The 22,910-nt window shown below is 25.9% G+C and overlaps 1 protein-coding gene across 1 annotated transcript in view; it reads left to right on the top strand.

Annotated features, from left to right (window-relative positions):
• The window catches only part of Sema1a (semaphorin 1a), a 1,157,214-nt gene that overhangs the window by 1,076,474 nt on the left and 57,830 nt on the right, over nt 1–22,910 (top strand). Inside the window, 3 exon segments of the mRNA XM_075293762.1 lie at nt 16,251–16,333; nt 16,627–16,770; nt 16,936–17,047. Of these exon segments, the coding sequence (XP_075149877.1) occupies nt 16,251–16,333; nt 16,627–16,770; nt 16,936–17,047 (339 nt within the window).

Raw genomic sequence — 22,910 nt, 5'->3', positions numbered from 1 at the left:
TAGACACAATATTTTGTTTACTTGGTTCCCTTAAGGCGGCATTTGCAAAAATTTTGAAAAGATTTTCTATAGAAATTCTATAGAAGTAAAATGTTGGCAAAATTTTTTAAAGAAATAAAATTTTCGTTTTTAAATTTTATTGTTGGTTTGTAATTCAATCATATTTGTTGTTTTGATCTCAGCTTTAAAACCATTGTGTTTACTAAACTACAAGGGTAGATTAACCAACAGAGGATAAGAATGTTTGTGAAATTTATTTGGGCAAAGCCCTATAGACCACCATATTGCAGGGTTGGATGCACGAACGTTTCGGAATTACCACATTCCTCATCAGCATCCTCTACTTTACCACCAATTATCTACCAATTATCAGAATAAATTCGGGTAGTTCACTAAACCCAAAGTGGACCACACTCGATGATAGTTGGCATCTGCCTAAATAAATCTTTGTACAAACATCTCCCTTTTCCTTTGACAATTTTCTATAGGATTGGAATTTTGACAACATTTTCTATACGATGAGAATTTAGACAAAATTTTCTATAGTAATAAAATTTTGACAAAATTTTCTATAGAAATAAAATGTTTGAGAAAATTTTCTATAGAAATAAAATTTTTGACATAATTTTCTATACCAATAAAATTTTGACAAAATTTTCTATAGAAATAAAATTTTTGAGAAAATTTTCTAAAGAAATAAAATTTTTGAGAAAATTTTCTATAGCAATAAAATTTTGACAAAATTTTCTATAGAAATAAAATGTTTGACAAAATTTTCTATAGAAATACAATTGTTGAGAGAATTTGCTATAGAAAAAATTTTTTGCGAAAATTTTCTATAGAAATAAAATTTTCGAGAAAATTTTGTATAGAAATGAAATTTTTGAGAAAATGTTCTATAGAAATAAAATTTTGACAAAACTTTCTGTAGGTGTCAAAATTTTGACATAAATTTCTATAGAATTGAAATTTTGACAAAATTTTCTATAGAAATAAAATTTTGACAAAATTTTCTATAGAAATGAAATTTTGACAAAATTTTCTATGGAAATAACATTTTGACAAAATTTTCTATAGAAATAAAATTTTGACAAAATTTTCTATAGAAATAAAAATTTGAGGATTTTGTATCTAAAGGTATCTTTTTATGTTCCCTAAAATGTACTTAAAATGTCCTTATTTCAATGAAGCCACATATTTGGCTCGGAATCAATACCAAATGCCTTAAGGGAACCAAGTAAACTTTTTGTTGAGTGAAGAAGACAATATTTCCATGCTTTTTCATAGGTTTATACTTTTCCCCCTCCCTTTCCAACTAACAAAGATAAAAACTAATCAACCACTGTATTTTTGTTTTTTCTCTACACTGAAAAAAATATTGTTGTGAAATCAAAGATTTCATGTCTGTAAAATACGAATGCAAATTTTGCTTGCCATAGAAGACGTATATCTCTAATATAAAGTTTTGTTTTCCTTGTCCAAAAGTCTATAAACTTTTCAATGAATTTTTGCAAAATTTTCTTTTGAAATAATATTTTGATAAAATTTTCTACAGAAATGAAATTTTTGAGAAAATGTTCTATAGAAATAAACTTTTGACAAAATTTTCTGTAGGTGTCAAAATTTTGATAAAATTTTCTATAGAATTGAAATTTTGACAAAATTTTCTTTAGAAATAAAATCTTGAAAAAATTCTCTGTAGAAATAAAATTTTTGCGAAATTTTCTATAGAAATTAAATTTTGACAAAATTTTCTATGGAAATAACATTTTGACAAAATGTTCTATAGAAATACAGTTTTGACAAAATTGTGACAGAATTTTGTATAGAAATAAAATTAAAAAACAAAAAAACTTTTGATAAAATTCTTTTATAGAAATAAAATTTTGATAAAATTTTCTATAGAAATAAAATTTTGACAAAATTTTCTATAGAAATGAAATGTTGCCAAAATTTTCTATAGAAATAAAGTTTTGACAAAAATTTGAGGATTTTGTATCTAAAGGTATCATTTTAAGTACCCTAAATGAATTTTGACAAAATTTTCTATAGAATTGAAATTTTGACAAAATTTTCTATAGAAATAAAATTTTGACAAAATTTTCTATAGAAATGAAATTTTGACAAAATTTTCTATGGAAATAACATTTTGACAAAATTTTCTATAGAAATAAAATTTTGACAAAATTTTCTATAAAAATAAAATTTTGACAAAATTTTCTATAGAAATAAAATTTTGACAAAATTTTCTATAGAAATAAAATTTTGATAAAATTTTCTGTATAAATAAAATTGTGACAAAATTTTCTATAGAAATAAAATATTGACAAAATTTTCTATAGAAATAAAAATTTGACAAAATTTTCTATAGAAATAAAATTTTGACAAAATTTTCTATAGATGTAAAAATTTTGACAAAATTGTCTATTGATGTAAAAATGTTGACAAAATTTTCAATAGAAATACAATTTTGACACAATTTTCTACAAAAATAAATTTTTGAGAAAATGTTCTATAGAAATGAAATTTGGACAAAATTTTCTGTAGGTGTCAAAATTTTGACAAAATTTTCTATAGAATTGAAATTTTGACAAAATTTTCGATAGAAATATAATTTTTACAAAATTGTCTATAGAACTAAAATTTTGACAAAATTTTCTATAGAAATAAAATTTTGACAAAATTTTCTATAGAAATAAAATTTTGACAAAATTTTCGATAGAAATATAATTTTTACAAAATTGTCTATAGAAATAAAATTTTGACAAAATTTTCTATAGAAATAAAATTTTGACAAAAATTTCTATAGAAATAAAATTTTGACAAAATTTTCTATAGAAATAAAATCTTGACAAAATTTTCTATAGAAATAAAATTTTGACAAATTTTTCTATAGAAATAAAATTTTGACATAATTTTCTATAGAAATAAAATTTAGACAAAATTTTCTATAGAAATAAAATTTTGACATAATTTTCTATAGAAATAAAATTTTGACAAAATTTTCTATAGAAATGAAATGTTGCCAAAATTTTCCAGAGAAATAAAATTTTGACAAAATTTTCTATAGATTAAATTTTTGACAGAATTTTCTATAAAAATAAAATTTTGTCGAAAATTTCAAGATTTTGTATCTAAAGGTATCTTTTTTAGGTTCCCTAAAATGTCCTTATTTCAATGAAGCCACATATTTGGCTCGGAATCAATACCAAATGCCTTAAGGGAACCAAGTAAATTTTTTGTTGAGTGAAGAAGACAATATTTCCATGCTTTTTTATAGGTTTATACTTTTCCCCTACCCCTCCCAACTAACAAAAATAAAAACTAATCAACCACTGTATTTTTTGTTCTCCACACTGAAAAAAATATTGTCGTGAGGTCAAAGATTTCATGTCTTTATAATACGAATGCAAATTTTGCTTGGCATAGAAGACGCATTTCTATAATATAAAGTTTTGTTTTCCTTGTCCAAAAGTCGATAAACCTTTTAATGAATTCGTATTGTCCTTATAATTAATTTCACTTAAAAATGGGTATCATAACATGAAAGAAAAAAATGTTTGGACTAAGGTCAATTTGACTTTAATAATTCAGAAAAATTCTTTAAATTTTGTGAAATTGTTTTTTTGCATCTTGACTACAAAGCAAAAATCGTTCAAATATAGGACATGTTTTTCAATACTTTATTTTAAAAACGTTTTTTACTTGAAACATAGCATAATTTCTAATGAAAGTCGAGCCTTAATTTAGAAAATAAAGCTGTCGTTAACTCGTTTTTAAATGACTTTGATAGCATTTCTTCATTTGAAAAGCTGAAAAAATGAAAAAAGCTGAAAAATGAAAAATTAAAATTTGCTTCCTAGAAGCAAGTTCACAAAGCCCAAATTTAAAAGAGAATTGTGTCTTAAAAGTATCCTTACTTTTATTCTCCGCTTCTTTCGCTCGGAATCAATAACAAAATTTTTAAATTAAAGACAAAATCTTTGGAAACGGACATGATTTTTGTTCAGTGTAGGAAACAGTATTATTTATGGCTAATCCAGAATGTGTATAGCATCACAAAAAAAAAAACTAAAATTAAGCCTAACGCCAGTCCTTGCAGAAAACCACAAACAAATTTTTCTTTTTTCTACACAATTGAATCTATTCAATTGACAATTGAAAGTAAGACATATTCTTATAGGTCTTGCTTTTGCTCTCACAAAATTTTCTCAATATTCAATTATCCTTATTTTCCAGTATGTCTATGTTGCCATGGTTTGTGGTTTATCATCCAAAAGAAAGAAAAATATCAGAGTTGTTTTTTTTTTTTTGTTTTATCTGTGAGGGAAAAAATAGACTGGTCAACCATAATGTCTATCAAGCAAACAATGTTGGCATTGGTCATCGAAAAGAAAAGATATTCAGCCTCCTTTGTAACATTGTTAAGGCATCTCCCACACAAATGTCTTCTTTAGATGTCTACGATTAAATAAAAACATTTCTATAGGGTTTACAAACACTCTCACAAAATATTTTCTCTGTGGATACGTTTTGTATGTATGCGTGTGTGTGTCTTTTTGCTTTGTGGTCACATTTACCATTACATTATAATGGTAGCTCTCTGAACTGTATATCTCTATTAAAACGGATGTAATTTCAAAAGGAAATTCAATTTGCGTTAACAAGTTATGGTATGGAGGTTATTTGTGAGAGTTGTCCATCTGATATACTCAATGAGTAAGGCTGTGTGAGAGTCTTTTATTCTACATAGTAAAGGCATTTCTCATAGATATTTTTCTTATTTCATTCAAGACAAAGTCCGTCCAGCAGCAAAGAAAATCTATCCTTTTTTTTTTTTTTTGTTGCCTTGCCAACAATAGCGTTATTGTATGAAAGTGGTTTGATTTGAATGCCACAAAATGACGTGATGACAATCATCACATCACATGATTATGTGACCCTAGATTAAGTGTGAATTGTTGAGGTTTTAGTGGGGTGGAAAGAATTTAATTTATGGGAGAGGGAGGAGGGAAGTCAATAGAAATGAAATATGTTGAACAAGGAATTTTGATTAATACAACATCTATCAAAGTCTCTCGATTTGGATGGTAGGCATATGGTTGGTCTTGGTCTTGGAATTTTGTCCTATAATTGTATTTGTAATAGATTTCTTTGATCCCATCAAACGATATTTTTATAATCATATCCAATGCAATCAATATCAATTGTTCCCTCAAATTTAGTACAATAAAGATATGACCCAATGGACTTTTATTTGTAAATGAACATTTGTAATAAATATAATTCGATGGATAAATAATAAAATTACAAAATATATGGTTTTATTGGCTACCTATAGTCAATCGATTGTCCAGCAAACCTGCAGATCGGATTAGGAAAAAAGACTTTCAGACCTTTTGAAAATTTGGAAAAGTGAACTCTTCCAGTTTTCTACTTTTTGGAAATTTGGAAATGTCGACTCTTCGAGTTTTCGTTTTTTTTTTAATATTTTGAAAAGTTGACTTGTCGAATTTTTGACAGCAAAAAAAAAGCGTCGCCAAAAAGTAGTTAAAATATTAATTTTGGATCCGGAAATGGTGCCAAATTGGCACAGAATTTAAACGTGGGCTTGTTTAGGAACCACCGTGGTACAATGGTTAGCATGCCCGCCTTGCATACACAAGGTCGTGGGTTCGATTCCTGCTTCGACCGAACATCACAAAGTATTTTCAGCAGTGGATTATCCCACCTCAGTAATGCTGTGACATTTCTGACGATTTCAAAGCTTCTCTAAGTGGTTTCACTGCAATGTGGTCAGTACCGTAGTACACCGCGAATGATTTAGTACCTTTTGTGTAGACATTTTTGAGTCGATATCAGATTTATGGCACAATAGCTTTGACAAAATATTTTAATATTTCGAGAAAGTCTTTATCAACCTTATTTGCTAATAGTCTTTTACAAATATGGCAAAACAGACATGTTCATGTGGGAAGAAATTCGCGATTTTGTAAAAGACATAGTCAAAAACAGGATTTTATTGAACTTCAAGAATGTTTTAGTCGAAAAAAGAATGCAATTCTATATTATCGATTTTTTGTTTCGGTAGAAAATGTTGTCAAAATTTTATTTCTATATAGAATTTTTGCAAAATTTTATTTTTATAGAAAATTTTGTCAAAATTTTATTTTAATTGAAAATTTTGTAAAAATTTTATTTCTATAGGAAATTTTTGCAAAATTTTATTTCTATAGAAAAAATTTTGCAAATTTTTTTTTTCTATAGAACTTTTTTGCAAAATTTTATTTCTATAGAAAATTTTTGCAAAATTTTATTTCTATAGAAAATTTTGTCAAAATTTTATTTTCTTTAAAATTCAGTCTCTTGACAATAATCTTCCAGTGAAATTTTTGTTGAAATTTAGTAAAAAGTACCTTTCCGCTCAAAAAATACCTTTTTTGTACTTTCTTAAAAATTGTATTTTCCATCCCTGAGTAACTAGCAAAGTGACCAAAATTTTTAAAAGAATATGTACGTTTGGAAATATTTCTTTATTGCTTCCATCGCTGAATTAGGCGGGTTTTTTTCGCAGGTTTTGCGCCATTTCATTTACACATGTGTGTTTGGCTGTTTCGTTGTTGTTGCTATGGCCAAACAAAGCGAGTCATGTTCACAAAAAGAACAACAAACACACATAAAAAGTAGAAATACATTTTCCAAAAATGAAATTTGTGGTGCGAGAACAAAAACAATTTTTTTTCGACCGTCGTTTGACGGGCTTTTCAACTAGTATTCTATGATTTGTGCGTTTTTCAAAATAAAACCTCCAGCTTTTCTTCAACATCTTCGATAAGATTTTTCTATGCAGCTAAAAATATATATTTATTTATATAAAACAAGTAAGGAAAGTTTAAAGTCGGTCGGGGCCGACTATATTATACCCTTCACCACTTTGTAAGTCCACATTTTCGATACCATATCAAATCCGTCCAATGTGTTGGATGCTATATGAATCCATACACATATATAACTGTACAGAATTCTACAATACTTATAGATTTTACATTTAAGTCGGCTAATGCGCTGAGGTGGAACACAATGTTAGTAAAAAAATATAGGAAACATTTAAATATGAACCAATTTTGAAGCAACTTCGCAAAAGTGTATTTATGATTTATCGGTCGATATATGTGTAATAGAGTAATAGGACAATTTGAGTCATTTTGATAAGTTTTCGACTTAGCAGTGGCGATTTGATAAAGGAAAATGTAGGTATTTCGGCCAGTTTTGCCTAAATAGGAAAAACATATATATGGAATCTATATCGAAATCTGAACCGATTGCAATCAAATTTCACATGCATAGTTACTATGCTGAATCTACTCCCTGTGCAAAATTTCACGTAAATCGGATAACAACTTTGACCTCTGTGGACATATGACGGAAAATCGGGCGAAAGATATATATGGGAGCTATATCAAAATCTGAACCGATTTCAACGAAAATAAACACGCATATGCAGAACCTTAATTCTACTGCCTGTGCAAAGTTTCAAGTTCAATTCTACTCCCTCTGCAAAATTTCACGTAAATCAGAGTAGCACTTTTGCCTCCGTGGGCATATTAGTCCAAATCGGGCGAATGATATATATGGGAGCTATATCTAAATCTGAACCGAATTCAACTAAATTTTGCATAATTAACGATACTATAAAACGTACTCATTGTTCAAAATTTCAAGCAACTCATGGCAAAACTCTGGCTTTTGAGGCCATATAAATCCAAATCGGACGAAAGATATATATGGGAGCTATATCTAAATCGGAACCGATTTTAACCAAATTAAGCACACTTAACGATACTATTAAACGTACTTGTTGTGCAAAATTTGAAGCAAATCAGGGCAAAACTCTGGCTTTTGGGGCCATATAAGTCCAAATCGGTGGAAAGATATATATGGGAGCTATATCTAAATCTGAACCGATTTCAACTAAATTTGGCACAATTAACGATACTATTAAACGTACTCCTTGTACAAAATTTTAATCAAATCAGGGCAAAACTCTGGCTTTTAAAGCCATATAAGTCAAAATCGGACGAAAGATATATAGGGGAGCTATATCTAAATCTGAACCGATTTCAACTAAATTTGGCACAATTAACGATACTATTAAACGTACTCGTTGTGCAAAATTTGAAGCAAATCAGGGCAAAACTCTCGCTTTTGGGGCCATTTAAGTCCAAATCGGACGAAAGATATATATGAGAGCTATATATAAATCTGATCCGATTTGGTTGATATTTGGCAGTTTTTACGGGACTGACAAAACATTCAAATGTACAAAATTTGAATAACGTCGGTTCATAAATACGTGAATTATGATCAAATCGGTGATAACTATATATGGCAGCTATATCTAAATCTGAACCGATTTTTTCCAAAATCAATAGCGATTGTCTTCTACCCGAAGAAAGACGTTATGTCAAATTTGTGGACGATCGGACTTAAACTGCGACCTGTACTTTGTGCACAAAATTACATATACAGACAGACAGACAGACAGACGGGCATCGCTAAATCGACTCAGAATTTAATTCCAAGCCGATCGGTATACTAAAAGATGGGTCTATGACAATTATTTCTTGGCGTTACATACAAATGCACAAACTTATTATACCCTGTACCACAGTAGTGGTGAAGGGTATAAATATTCATTCATTTCGGGGGGGGGGTTTGATCCCCCTCATCCCCCCCTGAATACGGCCTTGGCTCCCATATATATCGTTCGCCCGATTTACACTCATATGACCACAGTGGCCAATCTTTTACTCCGATTTAATTGAAATTCTGCACAGGGAGTAGAAGTAGCATTGTAGCTATGCGTGCCAAATTTGATTGAAATCGGTTCAGATTTAGATATAGCTCCCATATATAGCTTTCGCCCGATTTACACTCATATAACCACAGAGGCCAATTTTTTACTCCGATTTAGTTGAAATTTTGTACAGGGAGTAGAATTAGCATTGTAGCTATGCGTGCAAATTTGATTGAAATCGGTTCAGATTTAGATATAGCTCCCATATATATGTTTTTCTGATTTCGACAAAAATGGTCAAAATACCAACATGTTCCTTGTTAAAATCGCCACTGCTTAGTCGAAAAGTTGTAAAAATGACTCTAATTTTCCTAAACTTCTAATACATATATATCGAGCGATAAATAATAAATAAACTTTGCGAAGTCTCCTTAAAATTGCTTCAGATTTAAATGTTTCCCATATTTTTTTACTAACATTGTGTTCCACCCTAGTGCATTAGCCGACTTAAATTTTGAGTCTATAGATTTTGCAGAAGTCTATCAAATTCTGTCCAGATCGAGTGATATTTAAATGTATAAATTTGGGACAAACCTTTATATATAGCCCCCAACACATTTGACGGATTTGATATAGTATCGAAAATTTAGATCTACAAAGTGGTGCAGGGTATAATATAGCCGGCCCCGCCCGACTTCCTTACTTGTTTTTTTTATATTGGAGAGACCAAATCTTGATTTTTCCACTCTTCGCGTTTTCGACTTTTTAAAATTTGGTAAAGTCGAATTTTCAACCGTTAGATTTTTTTTATATTGGAAAAGCCATCTCTCGACTTTTCGACTTTTAATTTTTTATAGCTTCGATTTAACCGGATAATTTTACACATTCATCCCAATTGTGTACATATATAACCCGTTTATAAAATGTCGTCAGTAACGATTAGTCGTATTTAAAGATTAAGAAAAATAGAATTCGAGTTTTCGACGTTTTGAAAAATGGACACTTCTAGTTTCCGCCTTTTTGAAAATTTTGAAACACCAATCTTCGAGTTTTCGATTCGACTTTTTGATTTTTTTTTAATTTGAAAAGTCGTCTAATCATGTTATTAATTTTGTAAAGTTGGGAAAACTCAAATCTTCAAGTTTTCTATTTTTTCAGTTCCTTAAATTGTCGAGTTTTTGAGAATTCGTAAAAGTAGTTTTTTCGTGTTTTTCACTTTTTGAATGTTTTGAAAAGTTGACTTTTCTTATTTTCCCAAAATATTCATATTAGGTCAATATATTTTTCCGTATACGTTAGCACTTGCACATCCTGTTTTCTGCAAGGGGTGTTAATATCCGCTCTCATCAGAAGTATTTTACGACAGCCAGGATCAAATTTCCCTTTGGCCAGGAATTACAATTAAAAATGTATTTGTTTTTTTATAATAATTTCCACCTTCCTCATTTGTTTAAATATTTTGCAAAATATTTTTCATTATGCCTTTCTTATATCATTGAAAAATTATAAGACTTTAAATTAAAATGGCAATCTTATATTAAATTGTTCAACTCATTCTTTTTTGTATTTCTGTTCTCAGAAGGTATTTCAATAATATATGAAAGATTTAGGGGGGGAGCGGATTTTCATCATCTGCATTAATATTGTATCCTTAGCGCCTCAAATGTTCTTCTTCAATTTGTACAAGAAGCACTAAGAAAAAGTATATCAGGAAAATTTCTTAAACAAAACGAAAGAATGAGAAACTTCAACTGAAACCAAATATATACGCATTATTTTATTCTTTGAGCATTTTTTTTCTTTTTCTGGTTCAGATTATTTTCCATAGCTGGGATAATGGATTTCTTCCTTATGGTTTTTTCTTTCAGGGTTGGTGTTTTATTATTTTTTTTTTTGCGTTCTCATTTTCTTCAAACATCTTTACCATTTTTTAAGGCTGCAATTAACAAAAGTGCAACTTTTACATTTATAACTCGTAGCATACTTTTTTTTCTTCAACACCCCTTCCCTGTCGACCAACAGTGGTCAACAAAACTCACACTTATTGAGATACTACCCCAATCCCAATGGGAAGGAAATTTATAATAATAAAAAAAAACAACCCCATGACCAGGAGCCCAAGTAGCATGGACCGGACATTAACCCATAATTGTATACGAATTACGAACTTTTGTGGGTGGAAGAATAAGAGATTGGTGAAAAACAAGAAGAGAAACAAAAACCTAGCAATTTCCTGGCAAGCAAACCAACACCAACTGTCTGGAACAGCAGTTTCTCCAGAATTAAGATGCAAGCAAAAACAAAAAAAAAAAAAAACAAAAACAAAAATCTATGAACAAAATTTAACATGTAATGGACAGACAGTAAACGACAAGAACTGCAAATGAGGTTGAAACTTAAACCAAATGACAACTATCCCATGACATAAAGTTTTACTCTTCTTTTATATTACTGCAAAAATTCTTCTTTGTTTTTGCTTGACGGTGGTGATGACTAAAGAAAATTTAAGAAATTTAAAAAGAGTTTAATTCGAAGAACAAAAAAAAAAAAATAAATTAATTAAAAATCCTAGCAAAATATTTACTTATCTTACAACTTGCTTGGAAAGTTGTCAGCACTGAATTCAAAATACAAAAATTAAATTTTGTCAAAATTTTATTTCCATAGAAAATTTTGTCAAAATTTTGTTTCTATTGGAAATTTTGTTTCTACAGAAAATTTTTACAAAATTTTATTTCTACAGAAAATTTTTGCACAATTTTATTTCTTTAGAACATTTTGTCAAAATTTCATTTCTATAGAAAAGTTTGTCAAAATTTTGTTTCTATGGAAAATTTTGTCAAAATATTATTTCTAAGGAAAATTTTATCAAAAATTTATTTCTATAGAAAACTTTTGCCAAAAATTTACTTCTATAGAAAATACTAAAATAAAGCGTTCATAAACTAGTATAACATGTTTGGGATATATACGTTAATATGTTAGAACATATTACGTTTGGGGTATTACCTTTTCTTAACTTCTGAAGGGAAACATATATTTATTTAGAAATTACGTATAAACAAATATTTGTTAAGAAACGTCAAAAAGAGCGAGAGAGATTAGAGAAGAAAGATAACGATGGCGACGGCGATATATAACGAAACACATGTAACCACGGTTGCCACTCCTGCCATAAATAGTCTACCAAAATTTGAAGAAAAGTTTACCAAAAATCTACCAAATTTAACAAAATTTAAATTAAAAAGTTTTTTGACCAAAAATTTGCCAACATTTTTTTTGTCTAGAAAATTTTGTCAACATTTTATTTCTAAAGAAAATTTTGTCAAAATTTTATTTCTATAGAAAATGTTGTCAAAATTTTATTTCTATAGAAAATTTTGTCAAAATTTTATTTCTATAGAAAATGTCAAAATTTTATAGAACATTTTTCTCAAAATTTTCTATATATAGAAAAATTTGCAAAATTTTATTTCTATAGACAATTTTGTCAACATTTTCTATCTAAAGAAAAATTTGCAAAATTTTATTTCTATAAAAAATGTTTGCAAAATTTTATGTCTATAGACAATTTTGTCAAAATTTTATTTCTACAGAAAATTTTTGCAAAATTTTATTTCTATAGAAAGATAACGATGGCGACGGCGATAGATAATGAAAGACTTGTAAAGACATGTAACCACGGTTGCCACTCGTGCCATAAATAGTCTACCAAAATTTGAAGAAAAGATTTAAATTTAAAAAGTTTTTGATCAAAAATTTGCCGAAATTTTTTTTGTCTAGAAAATTTTGTCAACATTTTATTTCTATAGAAAATTTTCTCAAAATTTTATTTCTATAGAAAATGTTGTCAAAATTTTATTTCTTTATATTTTTGCAAAATTTTATTTCTATTGAAGAGTTTGTCAACATTTTATTTCTATAGAAAATCTTTGCAAAATTTTATTTCTATTGAAATATTTTGCAAAATTTTTATTTCTATAAATTTTGTTGCAACATTTTATTTCTATAGAAAATTTTTGCAAAATTTTATTTCTATAGAAAATCTTTGCAAAATTATATTTCTATAGAAAATCTTATCAAAATTTTATTTATACAGAAAATTTTATCAAATGTTTTATTTCTATGGAAAATTTTGTCAAAAATTTATTTTGATAGAAAATTTTTGGCACAATTTTATTTCTAACAAAAATTTTGTCAAAATTTTATTTCTATAGAAAATTTTTGCAAAATTTTATTTCCATAGAAAATTTTGTCAAAATTTTATTTCTATAGAAAATTAAAAAAATATATATTTCTATTTTGTAAAAACTGTTACTCCTATAGAAAATTTTTGCAAAATTTTATTTCTATGGAAAATTTTTTCAAAATTTTATTTCTACTGAAAAGTATGTCAAAATTTTATTTCTATAGAAAATCTTTGCAAAATTTTATTTCTATTGAAATATTTTGTAAAATTTTTATTTCTATAAATTTTGTTGCAAAATTTTATTTCTATAGAAAATTTTGTCAAAATTTTATTTCAACAGAAAATTTTATAAAATGTTTTATTTCAACAGAAAATTTTATAAAATGTTTTATTTCTAAAGAAAATTTTGTCAAAATTTTATTTCTATAGAAAATTTTTGCAAAATTTTATTTCCATAGAAAATTTTTTCAAAATGTTATTTCTATAGAAAATTAAAAAAAAATATTTCTATTTTGTAAAAATTTTTTTTTTTATGGAAAATTTTTGCAAAATTTTCTTTCTATTGAAAAGTTTGTCAAAATTTTATTTCTATAGAAAATCTTTGCAAAATTTTATTTCTATTGAAATATTTTGTAAAATTTTTAGCTCTATAAATTTTGTTGCAAAATTTTATTTCTATAGAAAATTTTGTCAAAATTTTATTTCTACAGAAAATTTTATCAAATGTTTTATTTCTATGGAAAATTTTGTTTAAAATTTATTGTGATAGAAAATTTTTGGAAAATTTTATTTCTAAAGAAAATTTTGTCAATATTTGATTTCTATAGGAAATTTTTGCAAATTTTTATTTCCATAGAAAATTTTGTCAAAATTTTATTTCTATAGAAAATTTTGAAACAAAAATTTGTTTCTATTTTGTAAAAACTTTTACTTCTATAGAATATTTTTGCAAAATTTTATTTCTATGGAAAAGCTTGTTAATTTTTTTCTATAGATTTTTATATAGATTCCAGATTTTATTTCTATACAAAATTTTGTCAAAATTATATATATATATAGAAAATTTTGTCAAAATTGTATTTCAATAAAAAATCTGTAAAAACTTTTACTTCTATAGAAAATTTTGTCAAAATTTTATATCTATAGAAAATTTTTGCAAAATTTTATTTCTATAGAAAAAATTTTATTTCTATAGAAAATTTTGTCAAAATTGTATTTCTATAGAAAATCTTTGCAAAATTTTATTTCTATCGAAAATTTTGTCAAAATTTTATTTCTATAGAAAATCTTTGCAAAATTTTATTTCTATTGAAATATATTGAAAAATTTTTATTTCTATAAATTTTGTTGCAAAATTTTATTTCTATAGAAAAGTTTGTCAAAATTTTATTTCTATAGAAAATCTTATCAAAATTTGATTTCTACAGACAATTTTATCAAATGTTTTAGTTCTATGGAAAATTTTGTCAAAAATTTATTTTGATAGAAAATTTATGCAAAATTGTATTTCTATAGAAAATTTCTGAAAAAAAAATTATTTCTATTTTGTAAAAACTTTTACTTCTATAGAAAATTTTTGCACAATTTTACTTTCATAGAAAATGTTGTCAAAATTCAATTTGATAGAAAATTTTGTCAAAATTTTATTTCTATAGAACATTTTTGCAAAATTTTATTTCTATAGAAAATTTTTGCAAAATTATTTTTCTGTAGAAAATTTTGTCAAAATTGTATTTCTATAGAAAATGTTGTCAAATTTTTATTTTTATAGAAGATTTTGAAGAAAATTTATTTTTATTTTGTAAAAACTTTTATTTCTATAGAAAATTTTTGCAAAATTTTATTTTTTTTTTTTTTGGAAAATTTTGTCCAAATTCAATTTGATATAAAATGTTGCCAAAATTTTGTTTATATAGAAATTTTTGATAAAAATGCTATTTCTATAGAAATTTTTGTTAAAAATTGTATTTTCATAGAAAATTTTGTCAAAATTTTCTATCTATAGAAAAATTTGTCAAAACTTTATTTGTATAGAAAACGTTTGCAAAATTTTACTTCTACAGAAAATTTTGTCAACATTTTATTTCTATAGAAATTTTTGATAAAAATTTCATTTCTATAGAAAATGTTTGCAAAATTTTATTATATTTCTATAGAAATACAATAAATAAAAGAGTAGGCTGCTGAGTAAATGTTCATAATTGCTTATCAACTTTGTTTGTATATAATTTTTAAATATAAATAAATTATTACGCTAGCCTTTGGTTGCTAGTGCCCGTATAAATTAATTTATTATAATTTGTAATTATAACAAATAAAGTGAAAAGTAAATAAATAAAAATGTGGGGTGTGTAATATTCAAGTTGAGATAGATATTTACAAATTTGAGCTACATGCAATCAAGTATCTCGTGCGCCTATTCTATGCCTTGAGTTTTGTATAATTCTATGGCACTTCTCTCTTAGGATCCCTGTCCTAGATGTTTTTGTTTAACAGGAAAGTGCACCCAAACTTGTTGTCTATTCATTCCGAATAATCTGAACTATCTAAAAAATATTTTTTGGTCTTCAATCATGAAATTAATTGATCCAATTAATTTTTAACTAATAGCAACTGAATTTGCACACAAAAAAATTTTTTTCTGATCCAATCACGAAATTAATTGATTCAATTAATTTTTTAATTGTAAAGTCTTCAATAACAGAAATTATAGTATCAATTTAAAAAATTAAATGAAAGTCAATTAAACAATTAATTGATCCAATTAAAACATTAATTGATACTATTAATTTTTGTAGATCCAATTAAAAAATTAATTGATCCAATTAAAAAATTAATTGATACTATTAATTTTTGTAGATCCAATTAAAAAATTAATTGATACTATTAATTGTTTTGATTGCTTTTTTAATTAAAACTTTAATTGAACAAATTTTTCGTGAAATTTTGATTTCAATTAAAAAATTTGTTGTATGAATTAAATGTTTAAATCACTATATTGAAAACTTAATTAATTTTTCTTGAAATTTTGATTGATGTTTCGATTAAAAAGTTAGTTGAATCAATTAAGTTTTTAATTGAATATTTTTTAAAACTAAATTTTTTCGTGAAATTTAAATTTTTGTTTCAATTAAAAAATTTGTTGAATCAATTAAATAGTAAATTGAATATTTTGTTAAAACTCAATTAAAATTTTAAATCGCAAAACTTTGGTGATATTGTTTTCTGTGTGCTAATTGAAGTATTTTTTATCTTTACTTCCAGATACCGATTTACACAAATTGCTGTAGATCCTCAAATAAAAACTCCTGGTGGTAAAACTTATGATGTGATATTTGTTGGAACAGGTAAATTTTGCCTAGTATAAATTATCTATAATTTGTGAAGCCTATGCCTCTACTATGGCAACGGGTCTAATTACTGCTGGGGTATCTTATATATAAAGCCAAAATGGACACGACATAGAGTCCTACCACTTTTAGTACTTGATGTTTTTTAAGTAGCCTACATATTTAAAACAAATATATATACAAAACAGAACTGTCCAACCTAATATTTTTGTTGGATATTAATTTGAACCTCCAATCCTTGGATTATCTCACCCTAATATTTTCCTTCTTCTCCGCTAAATATTTTCCAGATCATGGTAAAATTATAAAATCCGTTAATGCTGAATCGGCTGATTCCGATAAGAAAGTTACATCGGTGGTAATAGAAGAAATTGATGTATTGCCCAAAAGTGAACCCATACGTAATCTGAAAATTGTGCGAACTATGCAATATGGTAAGTAAACCAGCACTGATATGTTATCTACATGCAAATGTCATTAAATATTCCCATACTATTTTTGCAATGTTACACAAACAAAACCCCCCCCCCCAAAAAAAATACCATGAAAAATTGAACAAATGTTTTAAATGTTACAAACGATACACAATATACTTTCAGATCAACCCAAGGATGGCAGCTATGATGATGGTAAATTAATCATTGTCACCGATAGTCAGGTTATAGCCATCCAATTGCATCGTTGTCACAACGATAAAATCACCAGTTGCAGGTGAGTTTGTTATGCTGGTTGAGTATTTTTTTTTAGCTTTTTTTTTTGTTTGTTGTTAAATGAACATCGTTTATAATACCGGGGAATAAGTCGCCTCGGTCATAGTACACTCTGGTGGTATGGTCCAAAGGCAATTGTACCTCAGAAAAATGTCACTGCCATTGCCATTGTTATTTTGCATTTGATATTGGCTATGTATAAAATACACATCAGATAGTTTCTACACCGCGGGGAAGAGGGATGGAAGCGAGTTAAGCACCATTCATTGTGTTAACTCACAGTTAGATGGAGGGAAATATTGCTGTATCAACATTATCAACGCCATTGTTACCTACCGTTAAACGAAACACTCATGCAAAATTCAAAATGTTTTCCATGTATAGCTTTTACCTTTTGAAACATGGTGTCCATTTGGTTTTTCACTTTTTTTTTGTTTTGTGCTCTTTATTCCATTTTTGCATGGTGATTTTGATGATGCAGCAACTTTTAATTTATTTGAAATACGTTTTCGGGTTTGGGTGTGTGTGTGTTTGTGTATGTATTTGTGGGACAGAGACAATTTATTGTGTGTTTTTTTTTTTTGGCTTCTCTCTGTGGACCCATGGTTCGTATGAGTACCGTCTGTACATGAATACAAATTAATATCACTCATACATTCAATGGTACAAGCCAAATTTAAATTACTCATACAACATGGTATACGTGATTTCAATCGTATTTCTATGTACATTTTTCAATGATACAAATCAAAATGCATGCGTTTAACATAAAGTAGTTAAATAAATGAATTTTTAAAAGGAAAACATACACCACAATATGACTTAAAAAAAAAAAACTAAAGTTTCAAATTCGAAAAAAGTGCTAGCAGTCATTAATAATAATTTGCGTAGATATCATACCATTCATATTCGTAATTCTGAGGATCCAAACGGTAAATTGTCATTTTCATATAGCACTCTTTTAATATTTATTACGGGAGAATTTAAAAATTTATTCCGAAAAAAAACTATGGCAGACTAATCAATGGAAGTATTGTTAATTTTCTGGAATCTGGATTTTATGAAGGGTCGGGTAGGACTTCCCAATTGAATATTTCCAAATGATTATATCTTATTAGGAGCGCAAATAAAAATTCCGGATTTTTTCAAATATTTCAGGATTTATACTAAACCACGTTAAGGGACGACTATATCATACCCTACCCTACCCCTACTGAACCTATGCATTTTAGGGGTATTATAAAAATAAGTTAGAGAGATAAACCTAAATCTCATCCTACATGGCTGATACCTCGCACTTCTATATACAGAATTAGAATACCATTATTAAATTAGAATAATAGATTTTGTCAAAATTGTATTCCCAGAGAAATTTTTTTCAAAATTTTATTCCTTGGGAAAATTTTGTCAAAATTTTATACCTGGAGAAATTTTGTTAAAATTACATCCTATAGATAATTTTGTAAAATTTTTATTCCTATACGAAATTTTGTCAATACTGAAAAATATTTATTTTGTCAAAATTTTATTCCTATAGACAATTTTGTCAAAATGTAATTCCTAAAGAAAATTTTTGTCAACATTTTATTCCTAAATAAAATGTTTTCAAAATTTTATTCCTAAATAAAATTTTTTCAAAATTTTATTCCAAGAAAAAATGTTGTTAAAATTGAATTCTATAGATAATTTTGTCACAATTTCATTTTTAAAGAAAATTTTGTGAAAATTTTATTTCTACAGAAAATTTTGTTAAAATTTTATTCCTAGAGAAAATTTTGTTTAAATTTTATCCTATACGAAATTTTGTGAAAATTGCAAAAAAAAAAATTTAAAACAATTTTATTTTCTCAAAATTTTATTTCTCTAGAACATTTTGTCACAATTTTATTCCTAGAGACATATGTTTTAAATGATATTTCTTTAGAAAATTTTGTCTATAGTTTATTCCCAGAGAAAATGTTGTCAAAAGTTTATTCTTAAAGAAAATTTTGTCAAAATTGTTTTCCTAGAGAAAATGTTGTTAAAATTTAATCCTATAGAAAATTTTGTCAAGATTTTATTCCTACAGAAAATTTTGGTAAAAAATTTATTTTGTCAAAATTTATTTCTAATGAAAATTTTGTCAAAATTTTATTTCTATAGAAAATTTTGTTAAAATTTTATTCTTATAGAAAATTTTGTCAAAATTTTATTCCTAGAGAAAATTAAAATTAAATCCTATGGAAAATTTTGTCAAGATTTTATTCCTAGAGAACATTTTGTTAAAATTTTATTAATTGAGAAAATTTTGTCATAAGTTTACTCCTTAAGTTTTTTTTTCACAAATGTATTCCTACAGAAAATTTTGTCAAAATGTTATTCCTAGAGAAAAATGTTGTTAAAATTTAATCCTATAGAAAATTTTGACATGAGTTTGTTCCTATAGAAAATTTATAGAAAATTTTGTCAAAATTTTATTCCTAGAGAAAATGTGATCACCATTTTATCCTATACAAAATTTTGTTAAAATTTTATTCTTATAGAAAATTTCGTAATAATTTTATTATAGAGAAAATTAGAATTTAATCCTTTAGAAAATTTTGTCAAAATTTTATTCCTAGAGAAAATTAAAATTTAATCCTATAGAAAATTTTGTCAAAATTTTATTCCTAGAGAATATATTTTGAAAATTTTATCATAAGTTTATTCCTTAAGAATTTTTTTCAAAAATTTATTCCTAATGAAAATTTTGTCAAAATTTTATTCCTAGAGAAAAATGTTGTTAAAATGTAATCCTATAGATAATATTGTGAAGATTTTATTCCTATAGAAAATTTTGTCAAAATTTTATTCCTAGAGGAAATGTGATCACCATTTTATCGTATACGAAATTTTGTTAAAATTTAACAAATTTTATTGAAAAAAATTTATTTTGTCAAAATTTTATTTCTAATGAAAATGTTGTCAAAATATTATTTCTATAGAACATTTTGTCAACATTTTATTTCTATACAAAATTTTGTTAAAATTTTATTCTTATAGAAAATTTTGTCAAAATTTTATTCCTAGAGAATTTTTTTTGAAAATTTTATTCATTGAGAAAATTTTGTCATATGTTTATTCCTTAGGATTTTTTTTTCAAAAATTTATTCCTAAAGAAAATTTTGTCAAAATTTTATTCCTAGAGAAAATTAAAATTTAATCCTAGAGAATATTTTTTGAAAATTTTATTAATTGAGAAAATTTTATCATAAGTTTATTCCTTAAGAATTTTTTTTTTTTAATTTATTCCTAAAGAAAATTTTGTCAAAATTTTATTCCTAGAGAAAAATCTTGTTAAAATTTAATCCTATAGAAAATTTTGTCAAGATTTTTTTCCTATAGAAAAATTTTGATAAAAATGTATTCCTAGAGAAAATGTGGTCAAATTTTATTGAAAATTTAATCCTATAGAAAATTTTGTCAAAATTTTAATCCTAGAGAAAATTTTTGGAAAATTGTATTCATTGAGAAAATTTTGTCATAAGTTTATTCCTTAAGATTTTTTTTCACAAATGTATTCCTACAGAAAATTTGTCAAAATGTTATTCCTAGAGAAAAATGTTGTTAAAATTTAATCCTATAGAAAATTTTGTCATGATTTTGTTCCTATAGAAAATTTATAGAAAATTTTGTCAAAATTTTATTCCTAGAGAAAATGTGATCACCATTTTATCCTATACGAAATTTTGTCAAAATTTTATTGAAACAAATTTATTTTGTCAAAATTTTATTGAAACAAATTTATTTTGTCAAAATTTTATTTCTAATGAAAATTTTCTTAAAATTTTGTTTCTAATGAAAATTTTATTTCTATAGAAAATTTTGTCAACATTTTATTTCTATACAAAGTTTTGTTAAAATTTTATTCTTATAGAAAATTTCGTAAAATTTTTATTATACAGAAAATTAAAATTTAATCCTTTAGAAAATTTTGTCAAAATTTTATTCCTAGAGAAAATTAAAATTTATTCCTATAGAAAATTTTGTCGAAATTTTTTTCCTAGAGAATATTTTTTTTTAAATTTTATTAATTGAGAAAATTTTATCATAAGTTTATTTCTTAAGAATTTTTTTTTTTTTTCAAATATTTATTTCTAAAGAAAATTTTGTCAAAATTTTATTCCTAGAAAAAAATGTTGTTAAAATTTAATCACATAGAAAATTTTGTCAAGATTTTATTCCTATAGAAAATTTTGGTAAAAATTTATTCCTAGAGAAAATGCGTTCACAATTTTATCCTATACGAAATTTTGTCAAAATTGAAAAAATGTTATTGAAAAAAATTTATTTTGTTAAAATTTTATTTCTAATTGAAATTTTCCCAAAATTTTATTTCTATAGAAAATTTTGTCAAATTTTTATTTCTATACAAAATTTTGTTAAAATTTTATTCTTATAGAAAATTTCGTCAAAATTGTATTCCTAGAGAAAATTAAAATCTAATCCTATAGAAAATGTTGTCAAAATTTTATTCCTAGAGAAAATTTTTTGAAAATTTTATTCATTGAGAAAATTTTGTCATAAGTTTATTCCTTAAGATTTTTTTTTCTTCAAAAATTTATTCCTAAAGAAAATTTTGTCAAAATTTTATTCCTAGAGAAAATTTGGTCAAAATTTTATCCTTTACGAAATTTTGTCAAAGTTGAACAAATTTTATTGAAAAAAAAAATATTTTGTCAAAATTTTATTTCTATAGATATTTTTTTCAAAATTTTATTTCTATACAAAATTTTGTTCAAATTTTATTCCTAGAGAAAATGTGATCAACATTTTATCCTATACGAAATTTGGTCTAAATTTAAAACAAAAATATTCAAAAAATTTTAGTTTGTCAAAATTTTATTCCTATAGAAAATTTTGTCAAAATTTTATTCCTAGAGAAAATTTTGTCAAAATGTATATGTTAATTTGATTCCCAGAGAAACTTTTGTCAAAATTTGATTCGCAGAGAAACTTTTGTTAAAATTTGATTCCTTAATTTTGTCAAAATTTTCTCGTAGTACGTACACCCCTCCCAGTTGGTCCCACCAAAAAAACGCACTACATAAATATTCTGCTTTGCCATCGATGTTGAGACTTGACCAGGGTAAAACCATATGATTTGTACAATCGGTTGGAATTGTTGCAGTGGATACACCTTTCATCACCAATAACGATGCGAAGCAAAAACCCATTCCTTTGTTGCTTTTGGAATAGTTGTTCGCAAGCTTTTTGCATTTACTGTTTTGTGGATACGAAACTTGACATATTGAGAACAAAAAAAAAGAAGTTGGATACATTCTGGGAGCCACCATGGTGCATTTGTTAGTATGCTAGCAATGCCTGTGTTTTATACAATTTTTGACCGCTTTCCAGCGGTGTATTAACCCCTCTCAGTAATGTTAGTTATATTTTTGGGTGTTTCAAAGCTTCTGAGGAACGCTTTTCACATCCGGCCATACAAAGGAGGTCCCATGTCATTGCTTAGCTCAATGACTCAATGATGGAATCGAATAGCACTCAGAGATAAGAGAGAAGTTCAACACTGTGATATTATAGTGGACTAAATAGTCTAAGTGAGCCTGAAATAAGGGGCTGCCCTACCTAACCTAATGAGAATACACATATCGAACGACATTCCTTTGGACAAGAAAGATTTTTCTGCTTTAGAGATGAAGGCAAATGTCTCTACATTTTTATGGATTTGTCGTTTAAATTTTCTCCTTAAATTATAGTCAGAGTAATTCCATTAGGTCTGTGGAATTACAAACGGCTACCCCGAAGATATTTTATATGATATAATTATACATTGTATAAATGAATTTGCCTTTTTTAAATGTTATTTTTTTTTTCATCATTTCTAT

The sequence above is a fragment of the Haematobia irritans genome, chromosome 2, assembly GCF_050003625.1.
Source record: "Haematobia irritans isolate KBUSLIRL chromosome 2, ASM5000362v1, whole genome shotgun sequence".
Lineage (NCBI taxonomy): Eukaryota > Metazoa > Arthropoda > Insecta > Diptera > Muscidae > Haematobia > Haematobia irritans.
Note: the sequence above shows the minus strand (reverse complement) of the source record. Positions and strands in the feature narration are given on the sequence as shown.